The 22583-nt window shown below is 48.9% G+C and overlaps 3 protein-coding genes and 1 long non-coding RNA gene across 5 annotated transcripts; 2 read left to right on the forward strand and 2 right to left on the reverse strand.

Moving 5' to 3' along the window:
* Positions 1-4857: 4857 nt before the first annotated feature.
* Positions 4858-7368, forward strand: six7 (SIX homeobox 7). The gene is made up of 3 exons (XM_062384370.1): positions 4858-5886; positions 6691-6854; positions 7016-7368. The coding sequence occupies exons 1-3, from the start codon at positions 5428-5430 to the stop codon at positions 7224-7226; spliced, it is 834 nt and encodes a 277-aa protein (XP_062240354.1). The 5' UTR covers positions 4858-5427; the 3' UTR covers positions 7227-7368.
* Positions 6703-9270, reverse strand: LOC133950149 (uncharacterized). 2 transcript variants are annotated; one of them, XR_009920232.1, is made up of 4 exons: positions 9134-9270; positions 8852-9010; positions 8017-8079; positions 6703-6841 (listed from the first exon to the last, which is right to left on the reverse strand). It is a non-coding gene; the product is annotated as an uncharacterized LOC133950149 (long non-coding RNA). The 2 variants fall into 2 exon arrangements; XR_009920233.1 differs by having other exon boundaries at positions 8852-9013; positions 9134-9256.
* Positions 9271-10115: 845 nt separating this feature from the next.
* On the forward strand, positions 10116-14807 carry zgc:101810 (uncharacterized protein LOC493612 homolog). Its single transcript, XM_062384087.1, has 9 exons — positions 10116-10276; positions 11210-11320; positions 12181-12339; positions 12432-12561; positions 12664-12800; positions 12884-13033; positions 13216-13361; positions 13641-13773; positions 14275-14807. Exons 1-9 carry the CDS (start codon positions 10229-10231, stop codon positions 14443-14445), a joined length of 1185 nt encoding a protein of 394 aa, XP_062240071.1. The 5' UTR covers positions 10116-10228; the 3' UTR covers positions 14446-14807.
* A 286-nt stretch (positions 14808-15093) lies between these two features.
* On the reverse strand, positions 15094-22583 carry rin1b (Ras and Rab interactor 1b; the record flags this gene model as incomplete). Its single annotated transcript, XM_062383455.1, is given in 5 exon segments — positions 15094-16705; positions 18460-18629; positions 19304-19435; positions 19660-19968; positions 22522-22583. Coding segments are annotated over 5 exon segments (997 nt in total), but the record flags the coding sequence as incomplete, so codon positions are not given.

Consider the following 22583-nt stretch of genomic DNA (forward strand, 5'->3'; position numbering starts at 1 on the left):
TCCTTTGTTTTCTCTTTTTATTTCACTCTAATTTGTTTTTTAGAATCATACCTAAGTTTGTGTAACGGATGAAATGTAGAAACTACAACTGAATTCACTGGGATCCAGATTCAAACCTGAACCACTGCACTCGACTGTACTAACTGAGCGTTCAATAGGATTAGAGTTCAAGTAGAGGAGCAAGGAAACGAAGGGAGTCGAGCTTCACAGAGATGAAGACAGTCCGGAGGTTCGAACCCAGGACCTCCAGGTGAGGAACTAGATCCCTGGAGCACGTTAGCTTCAACACAAGGTTCCTGATATCCCTGCACACCCTCCTGTGTCCGCCCCCCCCCCCCACTTCTCTGTGACATGTCCGAACCCCTCATCTTTCAATCCCCTGTTCCCGCCTTCCCCAGAGATTCCCCCTCAGAACACAGACGCTCTTCCACCGCTTCGCCCCGTCTGACGCTGAGCAGCCGCGGGTTCGAGGCCCTGCCGGCGTCACAGGGTGAGGATGGGCCGGCCAGAGGATCAGGGGGAGGGAAGTCACCAAAGCAGGAATTAATGAGCATTATAGTATTAGGTAAGAATAAGTCCCACCTTAAATCCTCCAGGATTCCTAAACAACTCCAGCAACACCTGTCACATCTGATGATGGAGGGAGGCAGAGGAAGAGGAGGGTGACCAAGCAGAGAAGGTTTGATAAGAAGATGAAGACTACTCACTTGAGGCTGTTCCATTCCTTATCATCACAACAGCCTATACTTACATGTGAAGTCTCATAAAAGTTATTGGAAAGAGTTTGTGAATCTATCTTCGTTGTTCCTGGACGTGCTTTAAGAAAAACTACATGAGGTCTGATCTTCTGGACAATGAATCTAAATGAAACCAGTGGATCTGACTGGTCCAGAAGGAAACCATGAAGCTTCAGTGTGGATCCAGGATCCCCTCTCTTTACTTCCTGTGACATCGTCCTCAACATGTTCCCTCATTTCTCAGAGAATAACTGGATCTCCATGAAGAACATCTGCCATGTCTAGTGGACTGTTGATGAGCATGTGTGTGAATTCACTACAGATCCAAGGAAAGATCTGGATCTGGGGAATGTGGTTTCAAGAGGGACCTTCTTGTTCATTAGAAACTGGTCACATGAGGTTGTGGCTATAACATGTATTTATCTAATCTTTGTTTATCCAGAACAAATGTGTTTAATTCACTTAAAGTTCAGAGCAGTTGAACGGAGAAGGTGTATTTCTTTGATGTTCACTGATCTGGTTCTTGGGATCGTTCCTGTTGGAACTCGACCTGTTGCATCACCGGCTGTGTCACTTCCCAGTATTCACAACTCTGCCGCCACAACCGAGCGAGGAACCGATAATCCAGCGCCAGCAGTCATCTGCCGCGGCTATTTTTTAAAGGCTTAGATCGGAGTTTGCCAGCTAGCCGTGAGCTGGTGGTAAGCTGATCGCTCAAACACGGAGCATGATACGTCTGGGGGAGGTTCGAGATGCAGGAGGGAGCCGAAACCCAACCTGCCGCTGAACGACACCTGTAGAGAACATCTCATTACACAAATAATCTCCAGACTTCACACCTGAACGTGTCCAGGAGCTTGTTGCTTATTAATTGGCGCAGAGGGGATTTCCTCTGGATGTGCGGTGAAGACACCTCACGGACTCCCAGCGTCTCCCGTTGGGTTCACGACTCTTCCTGGAAGATCCGATCTCTTCCGAACAAGCTCCCTCGGAATTTGTGTTTGTTAGTGAGCAGGACAACGAGGGGTTGGGGGGGGGACGTGACCCACTGAAGAACCTTTAATGGTTGGGATGGTTCCAGATTAATGGACCATTCTTTACTGTGGTGAAACAGGGCAGCAGTCGATTGCAAATGGAAGCACAAGGAACTTGTTGGTTTGTGAAGTTAAGATCTGACATGAAACTATGACATGAAGACTGAATAAGAAGAGGTCGGTTTAGTTCTAACTACTCAAGAGTTCTGACCTGGAAGGTTCTAGATCAGGGCCGAGAAGAGGAAAACACTTGTTGAGTGTAGACAATACACAACAGACCCATTATGACCTCAAACAGGAGGTTGGGTTCAGGTGGATGAAGGTTTCAGCTCTAACACAACAACACCAAACCAGGTGATCTTCAGACCTCTCCAGGTCACTGGTTCCACCTTCGCAGAGTGAATATTTACTGGTTCTCTTCACGGTAAAACATTTGATATGGTTTGTGCTGCTGGTTGTGGAAGCGATGAGTTGGAATTTGTCCTCTTTAGATTAATATAAATGTTAATGATTGTTATTTTTAGCCCATGATCTAACAGCTGATACATTTAAGATGTATGAACCTCACAAGCTTTTCCTCTGAAGACATCGGATGCATGTCACATGTTTCTTCACAGATTAAATAGAAGTAGAGTATATCTATTACGCATCTATTTACCTTATTTACTTTATTTAGATCTAAAATACAAATGTAAACGTCTACTTTAGAGTTTGAATGGAACCCCCCCATCCGTCCACACTGGCTTGATATCACCTGTGTGTATTGAATCAGGGGAAGTTCCTCTCTCTCCTCTGGGGAAGTCCTCTCTGTCGTTTGTTGGGCGGCCGATATCAGCGTGGGCCGAGCGGCAAAGCTAACACCCAGTGTGCCGGGGGGGCGCGGGGGGGATAGACCTGTCTGACAGAGGATACTGCCATTCAGCTGCAAATGAGCTTGTAATTAGCCTTTACACATTTGCCTGGGGGGGAATTAGTGTGCGTGTGTCATTATGTTTTTTAACCCATTTTCCTCTGAATGGAGGTTGATGGTGATAAGTAGATAACACTAATTACTTCTCCTCCCAATTGCTTGTTAATTGTGCTTGGTGTGGATTTATACAGCATGGCTACACCCAAGCCCCCCCCCACACTCATTTCCACGCACAGACACACACACGTGCACCCCCCCCGTTTTGCCTGTTGGCAAAATAAACAGGTCATTTTTGAGCAGGAGGCATCTGTTTAAGTCACATATTAATTATGTCAAGTGGGGTTGATTATATTAGCTGTGTGTGTGTGTGTGTGTGTGTGTGTGTGTGTTTATGTGTGACCCTTTCCAAGGCCCAACAGGCTCCTTAAGAAACCACATGTCAGACCCTAGATGTTTATTTGGATTTGCACCAAAATGAACGAACTCATAAATAAAAGTCCTGTGAATCTGCTTCACGCTTTCTTTCCTAGGAAAATGGATGATAATGATAAATAAATCAATGCAGCATAATCATCATACAGCTGTGAAAGTTACACACTGTGAAATGTTATTTCTTTAAATGCACTGGTGTCACAATCGTTATCTTGAGAAACACCGGAACATCCCTGACTTATGGGAGTCCTTATTATATCAGTTGCAGTAGTTTCACCAGTGAACTCAAGAGTCGGTCATATATATATCATATATTTATATATATACTGATATTTATATGATCGACTGCCGTGTTTCTACAAACACACACACATCTTCTGACAGCATCCTCTTGTAACGGCTTGGGAGCACTTAAGCAGATTTTGGTTCAGTCTGCACTCAAAGTGTTAAACAGATTGGACGAGCGGATTTCTGGTAATGAAGGTAAGTGTGTCTGCATGTGTGTGTCTGTGTGTGTGGTGTTGAGGGTGGGTGTGTGTGTGTGTGTGTGGTGTTGAGGGTGTGTGTGTGTGTGTGTGGTGCTGAGGGTGTGTGTGTGTGTGTGTGGTGGTGATTGGCGCGAAGTGTCTGAAACTTAGAGGGGTTAGATTAGCTGTGAGCATGATCTTCTCCGAGGTCATTTCTCCCCTTCTGTGCCTCAGTGCACTGACACACACACACACACACACAGACACACACACACACACACACAGACACACAATCCCCTTCCCATTAGCCTACCAATCCCACCTGGTATTTTAATCTAGAGTTAGGATCTAACACATATCAAATGCTCGTCCTCTGATTAGTGACTCTAAACTCTTTCTACAACCCAAACTCTGCAGAACCCCCCCCCCCCCCCTTCCTCTGTGACTGGTGCTGACAGGATGAGTCATCGGGTCATGTGACTTTAACTTTGTAAACACCATGAATCTGGTTAATATCTACTGGTTGTATCTCAACATTTCCCCTGGTTTCTCAGAGAATAATTCCTGAGCATCGATGACTGAATCTGGAGGTAGTCAATTTAAAATGTGTTAAATTAGGGAACAGTTACAAATTCCAGTTTATTTTATGATTCGAGGATTCATGTAACTCATAAAGGAAACCTGTCGTCCATGATCAAATCCAAACATCCTAATTATGGTCTCCAGATGTTGCTGCTGAGGCCTGGGTGTCTGGCTCATATCTGTATTCCAGACGGATTAGTCCATTAAACCTCTTCACCTCATCTTAAACCAGATCATCCTTCACCTGACTGCAACCTTTATGCAAAGCCTCATATTCACGGGACTAATCTATGTCTGACCACAGGTGCTCATTGTTAACATCTAGAATCTAGAATTCTGTATTCAGGGTCTGATCTGTTGATGCGTGAGCGACACGCTGATTTCCCCCCCGTTGGTTATGTGCAGCTGAAACGTAACATGTTAGCGTTGTAGCTGACAGATGCTTACAGGCTCTTTATCCTGATTAATAAGGAAACTAAGACTGATTAATGAGCTACTCAGATGACAGGGATTGAACCGGATCATGAGCCCCGGAGCCGCTCGGCCTCACGTCCATGTCTCGGGGCGGTTTCATCCCGTCTCGGCCTGGGGTCAGGGGGAGAGCCCTGAGGTGCCACCACGTCCGCTTTAATTACACGGGTATTAGCTGGTCTGAGATCGCCACAGCTTTGTGACCAAATGTCCAGTCTACAAAACCACGAGCACTGGGACCATCCCAGCAGCAACTGGGATCTGGAAGTTTTCCCTCTGTCATAGAGTCGACACCAGGAAACTCAATCCACAGACATGTTACTGACAGATCATGGAGTTATGTCTGAGTTAGTTTTTATGAAGGCACCTCCCTCCTCGCTCACCTCCTCCTGAGCAGGAGTCCATCAGATCAGACCCATTACACGACCTATCCTCTCTTGTTTGCTCACTGCAGATACCCTGGCAGTCAATGTATCCTCAGGCTAAGCCAAACAAGCTGATCAGCCAGTCACCTCTGTACACACAACCCCCCACTAAGAGGCTAATGGCCGGGATGTATAATCCTTCTCAAAACAACTACAGAGATGCTAATTGTGTCTCTCTATAAATACAGGTTGACTCCTTGTCCTCCTCCTTCCTGCGCCTGCTCCCTCGGGCACCAGTTTCTCTGAATTACTCCAGTAGCAGGAAACCCTGAGTTGCTCGAGAGCCGCGGCAGATAGATGCTGAAAGTGTCACTGAAGTGAGGAGGAGAGAGCGCGCGGACTTTTACGCACCGGTGGACACATCGACCCATGCGCCCGAGGACCCTGCACAGCTTCTCCTGTGAGCTCCACCGCAGCGACATGTTCCCGCTGCCCATGTTCACCCCGGACCAGGTGGCTCGGGTGTGCGAGAACCTGGAGGAGACCGGGGACATCGAGCGCCTCGGCCGGTTCCTCTGGTCCCTGCCCGCCGCCGTGCCGGGCTCCGCCGGGGAGGCGCTCAACCGGCACGAGTCGGTGATGCGAGCCCGGGCGCTGGTCGCTTTCCACGGAGGAAACTTCGAGGCTCTGTACCAGATCCTCCAGAGCCACAGGTTCACGCGCGAGTCGCACGCCAAGCTGCAGGACCTGTGGCTGGACGCGCACTACCGGGAGGCGGAGCGGCTCCGCGGCCGGCCGCTGGGCCCGGTGGAGAAGTACCGGATCCGCAAGAAGTTCCCTCTGCCCCGGACCATCTGGGACGGCGAGCAGAAGACCCACTGCTTCAAGGTAAACTGGGACCTGATGGTTTGAGTGGCCACGTGCTCACGACACACAGAGAACCAGCACCGCTTCATTCTGAGAACCTGAGCACCACTTTGCCTGTTCAGCCGGTTCAGGATGACGGTTCAGATGGTGGTCCTCCTCCGGCCTTCTGCCCTGGAGCCACTCAGCGGCTCAACAGCTCACATGCTGATTTAGGATTCCACCTCAGATTACTGTACACTCCTCCTGTTTACAACTTTAAATCTGTATTCACCTGAGCATCTAGTTTATTCTTGTACAGTCACTAGATGCTGCAGCAAGAGCAGTTTCATCTCATCTGTAATCAGCAGCTTCTCCTTCCAAACACCGACATGGCTGGAGCTTTGCTTTGAGCACAGACCTGCAGGAGTCTTATCCACTCAGGCTTCCTGTTTTATTTATTAAACTATTCTGTAACTAACAACGTGATGGGCAGATTCATAATATTTACATTTTAAGTGTCATTAAAGTTACGATCAAGTTAAAATTCATGAGAGAGAAAGCAGCATCAATCCAGGTTGCTCTTCTTGGGTGTATTTGTGCGCGTCACCTCCCTCTTGTGGTCGGGCAAAGTATTGCTTATAAATCTCCTTTATCTCTAATTCAAACCTAAGAAGCACATTAAGATGATCCAATTTAGTGGCTGATTATCTGTTAATAAATCTAATCCAACAAGATTATATCATATGAGAGTGTTGAGATTATTGTGCTTTAATAGGAGATATTATATATATGTATTTAAAAAGTGCTTCACATCCACTAAACCCCATATTTCGCTGTGTCCTCCAGGAAAGAACACGCAGTCTGCTGAGAGAGTGGTACCTCCAGGACCCGTACCCCAACCCGTCCAGGAAGCGGCACCTGGCCCAGGCCACCGGACTCACACCCACACAGGTCGGCAACTGGTTCAAGAACCGGCGCCAGAGGGACCGGGCCGCATCTGCAAAGAACAGGTACGTCAGAAGTGACCAAAGATTTCTAAGTTCAACAAAATAAAAGACCAAGACTCCTTTAAAAATGTGGAAATCTTCTGATGTCATGAGGTTCTGTGAAGAGGAAACAAAGAGTTCATATTTAGAACCCTGTCCTCACTCTCATCTCCCCCTCCACCCAGATTGCAGCAGGATCCGTCCCACCTTCCCTCGGAGAGCTCCCCGGACGGGTCCCTTCAGGAGCGTCGCCATCACACCCACCTCCTCCCCCCCTCCCCTCGCCACCCGGGCAGCCCGGAGGCCAGCGACTGCAGCACCGAGGCCGAGCGCCGGGGCACCGGAGCCTCCACGCCGGAGATCTCCGTCAGCAGCGACAGCGAGTTCGAGTCCTGAGAGGCCGGGACACTGCTCAGGGACAGACTCTTGTTTCCTGCAGGGACGAGAGCAGCGTCCGTCCTCAGACGTGTGAGACAGAGACAATCTGTCTCACAGAGGAAGGTGGACGAGCACGGAGAGCTGCCGTGGCTCAGACGGAACAATATGCAAAAACATAATGCACTTAAAAAAAGCTCCATGGCACCAACTTGACCTTCACTGTTTTATGAATGACCCGTGACTCTGGACTGCTCATGGTGAACTTCTGCATAGAACTCCCACGACACAAGTACTCTCAGGAAAAGTATCTATAGAAATAACCCAGACGGTCTTTAGATAATGTGAATATTAATACTTAAAGTTTTGATACAGATTTCAGTGAATATTTTGATAGATCACTTTCTAATAGTTTTAATGTAAGCGTTGAATTCATTTGTTTGGAGACTGCTCGGACACGGGGAACAGTAAATGCCTTGGGCTACTATTGTATGTGAATATGTTTACATGCACACATTAATAATTGGATTATTATCAGAGCTAAACCCAGACTGGATATTTTCATGCAAACATATGAATGATTCACTTTGAATGCACAAACCAGTTTCCTTCAGTGATCCTGAAGCTTTGCTGCGACCTTGATAATAATAATGTTCATGTAAACAAAGCAAACGAGCAAGTCAACACATTTCATTGCCTTAAAAAGGAACAAAGGGTATCAGTCTGTATGAATTTAATAATTCACGTGTGAGGAGACAGTGTTGTGTGTCTGTGTCGAGTGATGCTGCTCAACCACACACACTCTTTGTACCTGAAGGCTTCACTGTCCACTTCTCTTTTGTGTGGTTCTCTTTCTGCTCTGACGATGGTTCTGCTGCAGGAAGTGAAACAGAAACGACAATTTAAAAAACGAGTTCTTAACTCAGTGTGCCTCTTAGAGGACAGTGAGACCTGGTCCCGCCTCGTTCATTAGAGGACAGTGAGACCTGGTCCCGCCTCATTCATTAGAGGACAGTGAGACCTGGTCCCCTCTCGTTCATTAGAGGACAGTGAGACCTGGTCCCCTCTCGTTCATTAGAGGACAGTGAGACCTGGTCCCTCCTCGTTCATTAGAGGACAGTGAGACCTGGTCCCTCCTCGTTCATTAGAGGACAGTGAGACCTGGTCCCACCTCGTTCATTAGAGGACAGTGAGACCTGGTCCCTCCTCGTTCATTAGAGGACAGTGAGACCTGGTCCCGCCTCGTTCATTAGAGGACAGTGAGACCTGGTCCCCTCTCGTTCATTAGAGGACAGTGAGACCTGGTCCCCTCTCGTTCATTAGAGGACAGTGAGACCTGGTCCCGCCTCGTTCATTAGAGGACAGTGAGACCTGGTCCCTCCTCGTTCATTAGAGGACAGTGAGACCTGGTCCCCTCTCGTTCATTAGAGGACAGTGAGACCTGGTCCCGGGTGTCCTCAGGTCAGAAGGAAGGTCACCGGCTGCTGTCTTTCTTTCCCGTCACATGAAAAGATTAATTTTGTAAATGTTTTGTGTAAATAAATGAAACTATTTTTATCCACATGTACACAAAGACCATTGCAGCTTGTTTGTGTGTCAGTGTTGTTCCTGCAGGACGCACACACTCATCTGGAAGCTTCACTGACCTCCAGCGTCTCCACAGCCACAGTTCAAACTGAACTCAAACATCTGGAGCTGGACGAGCTTCATCAGAAGAGGAAACGACAGCAGCTCATGGATCAACTCTCAGCTTCGACTCTTCATCGCTCTCTGGTGATGAAGAGTCAAACCAGCCCAGCTCACCTCTGCTGGTGGGAGACATGGAGCCACATTAGCATTAGCATCTGCTGCTAGCTCTGTTTTTAGCCTCCGGAGGAAACATCTGTAGATTTTTAAATGATCAAACATGAAACCTCACAAACACTCACCGGAGTTTAAAAGAGTTTAAAAGAGTTTAAGAGACTTTAAGAGAGTTTAAGAGACATGTCCACGTTGACAGATCCTCCTTCAAACCTCCGGGAGACTGAGACATGTTAACACAACAAACATGGGGGCCGGAAGTGACGTGATCCAGTGGCCTTCAACCTAAAGCAGATGCTTAACTTAATAATAAACTTTTCAATTTAATTGTTGATGAAGATTCTGGTTAAAAAAAAATAACAGAAGGAATTACGTTTCAGACATTTTGGTCAGGTTATATTCAAACTGAAAAAGTAAAAGAGGTTCTCAACTGTTGTGGAAATATCACTTTTAATAATAATATTAATAATATTAGGGACTCAAATACAAGAAATACAAGATGAAAAATTTGCTCAAATCCCAAAACAGAGATGTGACAGTGACTGTTCTTCCACAGAGAATAAAAAGAGTTTTTATAGAAGGTCAACAATTTAGTTATGATTTTTATATATATTCATAAAGAAGCTCAATAGAATAGTTTGATAATTGCATCATATCCAAAGTTACTTACATTACATGTCATTTGGCAGATGCTGTTATCCAAAGCGACTTACAATTAGTGCATTATGCACAATGAGGTGTTCATATCATACTGTACAATATGTACTATGATATGACTTTATACCAAAAACAAATTACACTTCTTTCTTTAGATGTACTTTGGCTGTGAAACATTCTTCAAGAAACAGAGACTCTCTTTACTGCAGCACGAGTCCAGAAAGACTCAAAAGTCTGGAGGAAGTGTATTAAATATGATCACACAGAGAAACCAGTGATCATAAGTAGAGAAAATGTCTCCAGAGTAACGACCTAGTATTCTTAGTAACATTCAAAACACAGAAACCGGTTCCTCTCTTAAAAACAGAACTTCCTCCGGCTGTGGGCAGATCATGGGCGGCCTCCCTCTCAGAGGCCCCGCCCACGCCTGGAGGAGAAGAAGCCTCCTCTCTACCTGTCAGCTGTTGTCTCTGTGAACCTGATGTGGAGACATCTTGATTCAGCCGTCTGTTAGCTGGACGCTGTCCTGACAGGAGGGGACAGACACCCGGAGCTTCTGTGTGAGGATGGACAGCCAGGGGAGGAAAGTGCTGGTCTGTGACAATGGCACAGGGGTAAGTACTACTAGGATTCTATCATGTATTACACAGAGTATTAATACTACCAGTTCAGCGTTCTACTCTAGCATCTTTGTATTGAAGTATGATTGACTCTCCGTGTAAACTACAGGTGTGTTTGATTCCAGTGGTTTATTTTAAAAGTGTTAGAAGCTGAATGAAGTGTCGAGCGTCTGAGGCAGTGTGTGTGTGTGTGGGGGGGGGGATGAGTGAGTCTCTGCATTCTAGAGCCTGATTCCACATCTGTCTGGACTTGCCACACAGCCTGTGAGCACACACAACCTCGTGCACACACAGCCTGGTGCACACACAGCCCTACATGGTGCTGTCACTAACAGCTGAGCAACAATTGGATGAAAAGCAGGAAGAGAGATTTTAGAAGCCTAAACCCCAGAAGTGACTTTTCAATCCTCCACAGTGGCCTTCACACGCTGCATGAGTCCGACTCTGCAGGCAGGAAACTGCTGGCTGGTTCTCTGCCTCAGCTTGGAGTCGCCTGCCCCCCCCCCCCCAGGCTAAGGAATGTGTCTGTGGTCATTAAGACAGGTCCAGACATCTCAGAGGTGCAGCTCAGCAGCAGTCTGCAGGGAGGCCGTGTCTCTACCTGATAGAAGCTAAATGAAGGATTCTACCTGCTTCTCCAGATGTAGTGACTCTGCAGTACCGCTCTCTGGCAAATAGGTGATCATCTGGTAAAAGCTTCATGACCACACACTCTGGGTCTGTCTCCTGGAGGCAGATTAAGCCTCGCGAGGGATTAAAAGCCAATGGAACTGATTTATGAATGGAAATCATCCATACAAAAGACTTACAGTTAATGTGCAGGATTAACTCAACACACAAACACACACACACACACACACACACTCTCTGTCAGTTTGGTGCACACGTTAAACTCCGCCCATGTTTCTCTCTGACTTCCCTCTGCAGTTTGTCAAGTGTGGCTTTGCAGGATCCAACTTCCCTGAGCACATCTTCCCGGCCATGGTGGGTCGGCCGATCCTCCGCTCCAGCACCAAAGTGCGAGACATCGAGATCAAGGTGAGTCTGGATTCAGAGGAGCGTGCACGCTGCCCAGTGAGATCATGGAGGGTCCACCTGGTTCTTCTCCAGGTCCATCTCCTGGTCCCATCTGCTGCAGCGGTGGTTCTGAGACTAAAGACATCAACAAGTCCTTCATATAAACCTGGATCTACTGACAGAGTCACCATCTTAAAAACAACCTCCCATGATGAAATATCTCTCATATTCTAATCGTGAAGGTTGTTTATTAAAAGGCCTGACCCCCCCCCCCCCCCCAGCGCTTCATGTGTCTTAGTGTCTTAAGAGCGTTCACTTCCTGAGACACAGTTAAGTTCCTCATGTAACTGGCGGCTGAGCAGTTAACTCCTGAACCACTTGTAGGACGTGATACGGGGATTAAACAGAGACTGAGGGCAAAGGGCCACTGAAGGTACATGTGTGTGTGTGGGGGGGGGGGGGGTTACAGGTTCCTCTTTGTCTGCTTCTAATTCTTCATCAATTCCAGCGAGACAAAGGCAGCAGAGGCCCCGGGACAATTGTCTTTATCTGTCTGTAAAGCACTCATTTGTTTTTATTCCCCAAAACAAACGGTTGAGCCCTCAATACATTTAAAGTACTTCCTGAACCTTTTACTTTGTTCTATATAAAGTTATTGTACATACCAGTAACAATACAGAACTTTAAACGTATCTTGTGGGCAGTGATAAGGATATCTCTCATATATATATAGATAGCAGAGCTAGTTTAAATGTAACACACACACTGTAGCATCAATTAAACATAGAAAAAAGGACAACAGAGAAAATCCCCCTCCTGTTTCCATAAGAAAATAAACTCTAAGATAAAGTCTCTGCACCGCTCCTCCACCTTCTGCCCAGGACCTGATGGTGGGCAACGAGGCCAGCGAGTGCCGCTCCATGCTGGAGGTGTCCTACCCCATGGAGAACGGCATGGTGCGCTGCTGGGAGGACATGCTCCACCTGTGGGACTACACCTTCGGCCCGGACTGTCTGAACGTGGACCCGAAGCAGTGCAAGGTGCAGGACACGCTACACAGAAGGAGTTTGACCCTTTCAGAATAAAGCTACACAGCAGGAAGTAACACACATCAACTTGTCTTCTTCTGCAGGTCCTGCTGACGGAGCCGCCCATGAACCCCACCAAGAACCGGGAGAAGATCGCAGAGGTCATGTTCGAGAAGTACCAGTTCCACGGGATCTACGTGGCGATTCAGGCCGTGCTCACCCTCTACGCTCAGGGTGAGAGAGTCAAACTGCTTCATTTGTACTGGTTAACTCCAACATCTACCTCCTGCTGATAGACGATGGGTTGATTGATGGGATGTTTCCCTCGGCCCTCAGGTTTGCTGACTGGCGTGGTCGTGGACTCAGGGGACGGGGTGACCCACATCTGTCCGGTGTACGAGGGCTTCTCCTTACCGCACCTCACCCGCCGGCTGGACATCGCAGGACGTGACATCACGCGCTACCTCATCAAGGTGGGGCGGCGGACATGGAGACACTGAGCAGTCTCAGATAATGTAATGTGTTGATGAAACCTTCTCTCATCTTCCACCACCAGCTCCTGCTGCTCCGCGGTTACGCCTTCAACCACTCGGCGGACTTTGAGACGGTGCGCTTGATGAAGGAGAAGCTGTGCTACGTGGGCTACAACATCGAGCAGGAGCAGCGTCTGGCCACCGAGACCACCCACCTGATGGAGTGCTTCACGGTGCAGTGACCCACTCAGGAGGCACAGTCTCAGTAAATGAGAGAGTCGATTCCACGATCCAGTTCCCAGTTTAGATCTGTGCCTCTTGTCGTGTGAAGCTTTAGATCAGGAAGCAGAATAACACATCACAAACACGTCATACGTTCAGGATCAGAAACCAGTTGTGTTGTTTGGTGCTGCAGCTCCCGGACGGCCGGCAGGTGAACGTGGGGGGGGAGAGGTTCGGCGCCCCTGAAGCTCTGTTCCAGCCCCACCTGGTGAACGTGGAGGGAGCGGGCGTGGCCGAGCTGCTGTTCAACACCATCCAGGCAGCGGACATCGACCTCAGGTCCAGGCCTCACTCTCTCCTTCCTCTGGGTTCTACTCAGGCTTTTATGTGGATGTCAAAGTTCTGCAGAGTTCAAAGGCGGGAGGGGGGGGGGGGTCTTAAAGAGACAGGAGCTAAAGCCAAGTGTTTGAGACAGAGGCTGAAAAGAGGAGCAGCAGCGATGGACACCGACGTGTTTTCAGTTATTACACAAACCTGAATATGAGAACAATACGTTTCCTTTAATGATCTGTGGTGTTTCTCTGGCGTCACCTCTACATCTGTGTGTTCTGTGAGCAGGGCGGACTTCTACAAGCACATCGTCCTGTCGGGGGGGTCCACCATGTACCCCGGCCTCCCCTCCCGGCTGGAGCGGGAGATCAAGCAGCTCTACCTGGAGCGGGTTCTGGACGGAGACACTCAGAAGCTCTCGGTAAGGACTGGTGATAATCTGGGCTTTAACACACAGGAGGTCGAGAGGTTACACGAGGATTACGCTTCTGTAATACCTTTGCATAAAGGTCATTAACCCTGAATGGGATTCTGGAGGAATCTGGAGCACATTTTCCATCAATGCAATTAATGTTTTATAGCACAAATATAACTTATAATTATAAAAGCTTTTGCAATAATAATGAAAATTGACCAAACGATCTCACTTCAAGTTTCATTTACTTACTTGATCCTGAGCTTTCAACCATAACACATGGTTTTCATCAGCATTATTATTCTGTTTTAAATGCTTAACCAGGAGGAAGCTGACTAAATTATTTATATATATATATATTGATGTACCGTATTTGTCGCAAGAACGTTTCTTTGCAGCAGTTCCATCTGTAGCTCTAACACACAGAGAATTAAAGAATAACTAATAAGTACATTTACTTCTGTTTTAATGGCACCTCCCCTGTTTTCTGTTCCTCTCCCTGAGCAGAAGTTTAAGATTCGCATCGAGGACCCTCCCAGGCGTAAGCACATGGTGTTCCTAGGGGGCGCTGTGCTGGCCAACATCATGAAGGACAAGGACTCCTTCTGGCTGAGCAGAGCCGAGTACGAGGAGAAGGGCCTGGGGGTCCTGCAGAAGCTGGGGGGTGGAATCAGATGAGATCAATACTTCGATAAATAAAAGGTCTAACCTAAATATTTCAATTCTGATATCACTTTTCATAGTTACATGTGCTGGATTCATTGATTAATAATTCAATCAATCAATCTGTTTATCAATTAATAGATAATCACTAATGCATATCCAGAAATGTGCTTCTCAAACTGATTTAGATTGAATGTTCCCCATGTCAAATTAAATGATATGACAACAAACATCTACTGTCAAGATTAAGAGACAAATTACAACTCAAAGGTTTATTTGATGTTTTTTTGCAGTTTGATATTTTAAGTATTTTATTGATCAGATATTAAATTTCTTGAGGGAAAACTGCCATTTTTGAATAAATGTTATCAAACCTGCTGATGCCATCTTTTATGAGTTAATAAGACAAGTTGATGAAAGTGAGGTTTGTGTTTGCCTCCCCCTGGTGGTTGACTTCAGATGACATGGACTGTATTAATTATAGATATCATCCACTCAAAGCACTTTACATTCACACCCACACACACACACAGTGTCTCGAGGTGCAGGGGATCAAACTTCCAACTTTCTGAGGAGTGGACAACCCTCTCCACCTCCTGAGCCACACTGCCCCCCCCCACACACACACACAAAGAGAAACCTCATTTAACGACACCGCAGAACAAATATTGCAATTTTTATTGCGTTACTGAAGTTACCTGACAAAAATACATCGTAATGTCTTTTACACAAAAATAAATAGTGAGCTGCCACAATGAACACATGCTTCACGCACACACACACCACACCAGAGCATGCAACAACGTTCAGGAGCACGTCTCCCCCCCGCTGCTTCCTAAAGGAAACGCTGGAAATCCACACTAAGGTTTGATATTATCTACACAACAAATCCAACAATCAAAGTTAGGTTTTAAATACACAACATGTGAACTGATAGGGACACTGAGTGGAGCCGTCAGCAGAAGGAGCCGGTGACTTTTACACATTTACATTCAAGCAGTCACCGCGGCAAGGGGGGGGGGGGGTCCTGGGTTCTGGGTTCTGGATCCTTGGTCCTGGGTTCTGGATCAGGCCCGGACCCAGAGGAAAGGGTAGAAGTCAAAGCGGTGGATTGAAACGAGAGGAACGATGGTGATACATTCGCAGGTCGTTCAGTGAATCAGTTGCTGTCAGCGGGACGTTCGAGACGCGTCTCAGAGCGAGAGGACGTCTGTCCCCGTCCCCGACCCGGTGGAGGAGGACGGAGGAGACGGGTTCTTCTCCACGGACATCCAAATGAAACTGTCTCTGGGTGATTTTAAAAAGAGTTGAATGGTTTAAAGCTTCCTCTCACCTGATGGGTCACAACATGGCGTCTCTCTGTTTTCATCACTTTGGTTTTGAGGTTTGTCTCTCTCTCTTCCCCCCCCCCCCCCCCCCCCGAACCCTATTACATCCATCCAGAGATCTGCAGACGTTTACGCATTAAAAGTGAAGCATTAAAACAAGTGTCTGTTATAATTTGCCCAGAGCCGTAATGTGAGGGGGTTACATCACCAGCGCGGACTGGTCCCCTACTGGTGAGGACAGGAAGTGGGGCTTGGTTTCCAGGCAACCATAGTGGCACAGAACTGGTCTTTGGATTTGAGCCTGGTCACGTTCTGATGATGTAATCCCCTCATGGTACAGGCTATGCTCTGAACTCATGTTTCACATTGACAACCAAATCCATTTATTACACATGTTCCATGTCACAACAGCACACGGATCGGCCTGTACACGTCGGGGGGGCGCCGCCGCTCAGGGGAGAGTCCACCAAGTGAGGTCCGAGTCCGGAGGAGGGTTTTCACAAGTCCTGACCCACGACGAGACACAACACACTGCCGGAGAGAAAGAGAACAAGAGAGAGAAGAGAGAGATCCTCCATCCTCCTCCTCCTCTTCTTCCTCCCTCCTTCCTCCCTCCCTCCCACTCACTCCTCACACACCGACTCGCTCAGGTCCACAGCGCCCCCCCTGGTGAGCCGCCGCATCTTGCTGAAGTCGTGGTCGGTCCTCAGGTAGGAGAGCGAGGGCCCCCCCTCGCTGTGGCCGGCCAGGTCCTGGGGCTGGGCCTGGGGGGGCAGCGGCCTCATCTCCCCCCCGCTGCGCCAGTACAGAGTGAACTGCTGCGGGTCGGACACGCCGAAGCTGTCGGCGCACAGCTGAGCCAGAACCTGGCTGCTCTCCCCCGCTCGCCACTGCAAGGTCCGCACGGCGCTGCGCTCCCCGTCCTGGAACAGTATCCTCACGCACCTCTGGAGGGGGGGGGGGGGGGCGAGGGAGGAGAGGGAGAAAGAGAAGAGAGAGTGAACACATACTGGATTCATGCAAAGCTGAGGTCAAGAGGCTGATGGAGCGAGGTCAAACGAGGGGGAGGAGAGAGAGAAGAGCAGGCTGATAAAACACCATCAAAGAATCCTCTGTAAAACAAAGCTTCATCCTCCCACACGACCAGGAGGTGCACGTGAGGCTGCTCTATCCTCTGCTGCTCGTGAAGCTGCTCTACGTGAGGCTGCTCTATCCTCTGCTGCTCGTGAAGCTGCTCTATCCTCTGCTGCTCGTGAGGCTGCTCTATCCTCTGCTGCTCGTGAAGCTGCTCTATCCTCTGCTGCTCGTGAAGCTGCTCTATCCTCTGCTGCTCGTGAAGCTGCTCTATCCTCTGCTGCTCGTTACAGGACCAGTCCTCTGGAGCCACACACACTCCTCTCCCTCAGCCGCACAAACTTTGTCTTCAACACAACAAAATCACACAACTATCCAACCAGCGTCTCTTCAAACACTGATTATACTGCACCTGATTATATAATACCACAATCAACCACCTACAGACACACAACTCGCTTTAAAACACACACACACACAGAATGAAAACGAACTGAACATGATCCTTTCATCAAACGACCAACTTTGAGAAACCAGTGAGAATCCTCTTCTCTGCCACAGACCCCCACTCCAGCCATCCCACCCTGAACACACACACACACAACTCTGTCACACACACACACGCACAGCTCTGTCACACACACACACACAGCTCTGTCACACACACACACACAGCAGCAGCACAGTTCTAATCCACAGGTCTCATTAAACTTACAGAGTCGGGGAGCTCCTCGCTGTCCGTGTGCATATTGTGTTCGCCTGCTTCGATGCGTGGCCGCGGCTCGATGAATCTCATGTTATCTGACCGCCCACTGCTTCATAGCACTTGGCTCACTGGTACTCTGTGTCAGAGGAGAATCTGGCTGCCGGGTGAGTTAGATCGGCTATTTGAAGCCAGGAGAGAAACCACGTGACCAGACACAACGCTGTGGATGACAAAGCCTTTCTGTTCCAGTGCATCTGGCGCTGTGCCGACCCCAGGGGTCACGCCCGAGTGCCTCCGTGCGTGACCCCGTGACCCCGTGACCCCGATCAGAGGATTACCTCCATGTCTGAAAACGAATCCCCTCAGATCAATCTGAAATGTGTGTGTGCAGGGACCTCCAGGTGGAGCTTCACCTCCAGCTGGACCTCGACCATCGGAGTGTTCAGAGGACACTCCCGAGTCACATGTGGGTCTCAGCTGCTCCAGATGTTGCTCATCTCCACCGGGTGTGATACTGTAGCTGCTCTGTGGAGGGAGCACCTCCTGCTGCTCTATGTGAAACACAAACTGCTTCCAGCTCTGAAATGTGTCCGAGTCGGTTTGAAGCTTCTTTAGATTACAGATCAACTGTAATCCATTTGCTCTGCCTGATAGTCCAGAGCAAATACAATGGATTTATTAACGTCTGTGCAAACTCCCAACAAAGCCACTAACGTTCTGCAACTGGTCATTTTAGAGAGTTGTTGTGTTAAAGCACGATTCAAACTTGACAACTAAACGATTGTTCCTGAGTAAAAACACTTTGTCCATCATTTGAAAACTGAGAGAATCTCTGGAGTCGTAGAAACTCAGATGTTCTCACAGCAGCTCTGTCATACCTACAGTGCACTGACCCACACGAGCCGGGCGTTCGATACCCACCTGGTTCTGCTGGCTCTCCTTTTGTCTCTGGGCTTCTCGGCTCCGCCTGCTGCTCCACTCCTCCAGCGCCTCCCGGGCCTCCGGCGTCAGGCCGCCCGCCGCCGGCTGCTCCCCGTCCAGACCCTGGATCAGTCTCAGGCTGGCGAACACGCTGGTCAGGTAGTAACCACCTGGAGGGAAACAGGGATCCTCAAACACCAGCTCCACAACGGCTCTCTGCTCCTGAACGCTCCACTTCCATTCAAATACACAACAACTCAATGCTCACGGTTCAGTGACCAGGAGGAAGAAATATGTAAGAAAATACTTAAACATTTAATTAAGTTGCAGGTATTCATTCATCAGTTGATCTAATTATCAAGGGGTCAATCAAAAGCTGATTTATCAAATATGTACACGACAGAAACTGATTTTCATTAACCGGCACAGTGTAAAACCTACAAAAGGATTATTTATATAAAATTTAGCAGGCAGATTTAAATGTGATGCTAATGTCTCTGTGGTTTCTACAACTTGATAAAGGTCTTATGATTAAATGTGAGTTTATCTGATCGTGCATTAAGTCCTGAACTTTGGATTTGGAGTTGTTCTCCATCACAAAGTGTTTCTCTGTGAATTTAATGCTTTGAGTCTCGAGTCATCAAACGGAGTCGTTTCACTTCCCGTCTCTGATGTGAAGACGTGTGGAAGCATCACAGGACATGTGATCCTCTCTCTCCTCCCACACACGGGCGTGAGAGCTTCTATTGATTCCACAGCTCGGTTGACATCTTTCAAAATAAAAGCACACCCCTGCACAGCGGATGTTTTGGTTGCTGCAGTGAATCAGACACGTGGGTCTCACCCTCCCCTCCGAGCCAGGACGGCTCCAGCAGCTCCATCATGTACTCCACCTCCAGCAGCGTGTGGGGCCGGTTACACTCCACCAGCACATAGGACAGGGCCGGCAGGAAGTCCTCCCAGCTCACTTCCTGTCCTGCAAAGACAGCAACAGGACAGTCTGAGTGTGATTTCAGGTTATTTGACAAGTTGAATTAATTAAAGATGTATTGAATAAATGGAAGATATTATTATTATTATTCGTTAGAGTTGGTGTAAAGTGGTTAAAGCAGATGAGATGTGTCCAGTTGATCATCTCTGTGAAAGACGTGTGAGTTCATCTCTAAAAGCCTGAGACCGAACCCGGGACTCCGGTCTCACCCAGCAGGACGCCCATGGCCTTGTGGACACACTTGCAGACTTGCAGCAGCAGCAGGACCTTGTCCACGGGCGAGTGCGTCCTCTGCATGAGCACCAGCTTCTGCCTCACCCGCTCCACCCCCCGGCCGTCCGGCACGCCGGTCCGCACGCCGAGCCGCTCCATGGCGCCGCCCCCTTTCAGACGGAGCAGGTTCTGGGTGAGGCGCTGGCTGGAGCCGTCCCGGTTGTGCAGCGCCACCAGGGCCTTCTCCAGGGGGGCCCTCAGGGGCCGGAGCACGCAGGAGAACATGGCTCGCTCCAGCGCCAGGTCTGGAACGGGGGGGGGGGGGGGGGGTGTCAGAGGGAAACTGGACTATTTACATTCTACATGGTTCTGGAGATAAGAGAGATTAATGATCTCCAGGCACATTGTTGATTTGGATCTGATTGACTCCTGCTCTTTAAGTCTTTAATGTTCTCCTTATTCTCACAGTGTTTGTGTTTATTAAGTTTAATTCCATTTGAAAACAGTAGTAAAATAAAAAGGATTTCTTTACAACTGAAAACACAAACATGCAGAAGCAGGTTTTATCTTTTGCTTGACAACAGTGACACACACACACACACACACACACACACACAGTGGGCAGTGCTGACTAAGTGGATAACAATTCTCCAGCAAACTGTTTTCCACTCATCCTCAATATCCTCCTCTTCCTCTTCTCCATCCATATAATCCCCTAACACCCCCCCCCCTCCCCCCTCTTCCTTTTACCAGCCCCAGAGAGTAACAGATACAAGTAATGTGATTACATCCTGGTCAGTTGGAGGCAGTCTTTCGATCTGTGTTTCTCCTCGATGTGTAACTGATTACATTTGTTGAAGTGAACTGTCTATTTCATCCCCCCCCCCCTCCTCCCTGAATCGTGCTGCTCTTGGAGTGAGCGTGGGACTGTGATATCTTTTTATGATAAACGAGGGGGAGACAAAAATGTAAATGCCTCCACCGACGCAATGCCAGATAAATCATAATCACAGGAAGGAGGGAAGGAGGGAGGGAGGAGGGAGGGAGGTGAGGGAAGGAGGGAAGGAGGGAGGGAGGGAGGGAGGGATGGATGGAGGGAGGGGAAGGAGGGAAGGAGGGAAGGAGGAGGGAGGGACGGAGGGAGTGAGGGAGGGAGGGAGGGATGGAGGGAAGGAGGCAGGTAGGGATGGAGGGAGGGATGAGGGAAGGAGGGAGGGAGGGACGGAGGGAGGGAGGGAGGGAGGGAGGGAGGGAGGGAGGGATGGATGGAGGGAGGGAAGGAGGGAAGGAGGGAAGGAGGGAGTGAGGGAGGGAGGGAGGGATGGAGGGAAGGAGGCAGGTAGGGATGGAGGGAGGGATTGAGGGAAGGAGGGAGGGAGGGAGTGAGTGAGGGAGGGAGGGAGGGAGCGAAGGAGCGAAGGAGGGAGGGAGGGAGGAGGGAGTGAGGCAGGTAGGGAGGAGGGCGGGAGGGAGGGAGATGAGTGAGGGAGGGAGGGAGGGAGGGATGGGAGGGAGGGGAGGGAGGATGAGGGAAGGAGGGAGGGAGGGAGTGAGTGAGGGAGGGAGGGAGGGAGCGAAGGAGCGAAGGAGGGAGGGAGGGAGGGAGGGAGTGAGGCAGGTAGGGAGGGAGTGAGTGAGTGAGGGAGGAGGGAGGAGGGAGGGAGGGAGGGATGGAGGGAGGGAGCGAAGGAGGGAGGGAGGGAGGGAGGGAGGCAGGTAGGGAGGGAGGGAGGGAGGGAGGGAGTGGCCGGCCGCTCTCCCCCCTGAAGCCTCTCTACTGCCAGGCTACCATCCATCATCACACATCTGCACACACACACACCAACAGACACACACTCGACCGCCGCACACAAAGCGTCCACAGGAGAGACGCCCGCGCAGAGGGACGTGTCAGAGGACCAGACCTGGACCCATCAGAGACACACGACGAGGGGACGTGAGTGAGGACACATCGGCCGGGCTTCCTAACCCCCCCCCCCCCCACGTAAACTACTATGTACACTGTCTCTACTGGAGCCTGAGCAGCCGCCCACCTTTCACAGGAAGCACCGTCCCTGTCCCTGTCCCCTGTCCCCTGTCTCTGTTCAGTCACTGTTTACTGTCCTGCTGCACTGGACTCTCCTGGTGTCCACCCAGGTGAGAAGGGACAAGAAAGTACGAGACAATGAGACATGATGAGACACAATGAGACACAATGAGACAAGATGAGACACAACACAATGAGACACAATGAGACAAGATGAGACATGATAGGATGAGACACGATGAGACACAACACAATGAGACACAATGAGACACAACACAATGAGACACAATGAGACACGATGAGACATGATGAGACAAGATGAGACACGACACAATGAGACATGATGAGACACAATGAGACACAATGAGACAAGATGAGACAAAATGAGACACAACACAATGAGACACAATGAGACACGATGAGACACGAGAGACATGATGAGACACAATGAGACATGATGAGACATGATGAGACACGACACAATGAGACATGATGAGACACAATGAGACATGATGAGACACAACACAATGAGACACCATGAGACACAACACAATGAGACACAATGAGACAAGATGAGACATGATAGGATGAGACACGATGAGACACAACACAATGAGACACAATGAGACACAACACAATGAGCACAATGAGACAAGATGAGACATGATAGGGATGAGACACGATGAGACACAACACAATGAGACAAGATGAGACACAACACAATGAGACACAATGAGACACAACACAATGAGACACAATGAGACACGATGAGACACAATGAGACATGATGAGACATGATAGGATGACTGTTGTGTGTCCCCTGTCTCTGTACCTGTCTCGGTCTCTGGCACCAGCGTCTCGATGGGGGGCTCCAGCTCTCCACTGTCCAGCAGG

The sequence above is a fragment of the Platichthys flesus genome, chromosome 24 (genome assembly GCF_949316205.1).
Source record: "Platichthys flesus chromosome 24, fPlaFle2.1, whole genome shotgun sequence".
Classification (NCBI taxonomy): Eukaryota; Metazoa; Chordata; class Actinopteri; order Pleuronectiformes; family Pleuronectidae; genus Platichthys; species Platichthys flesus.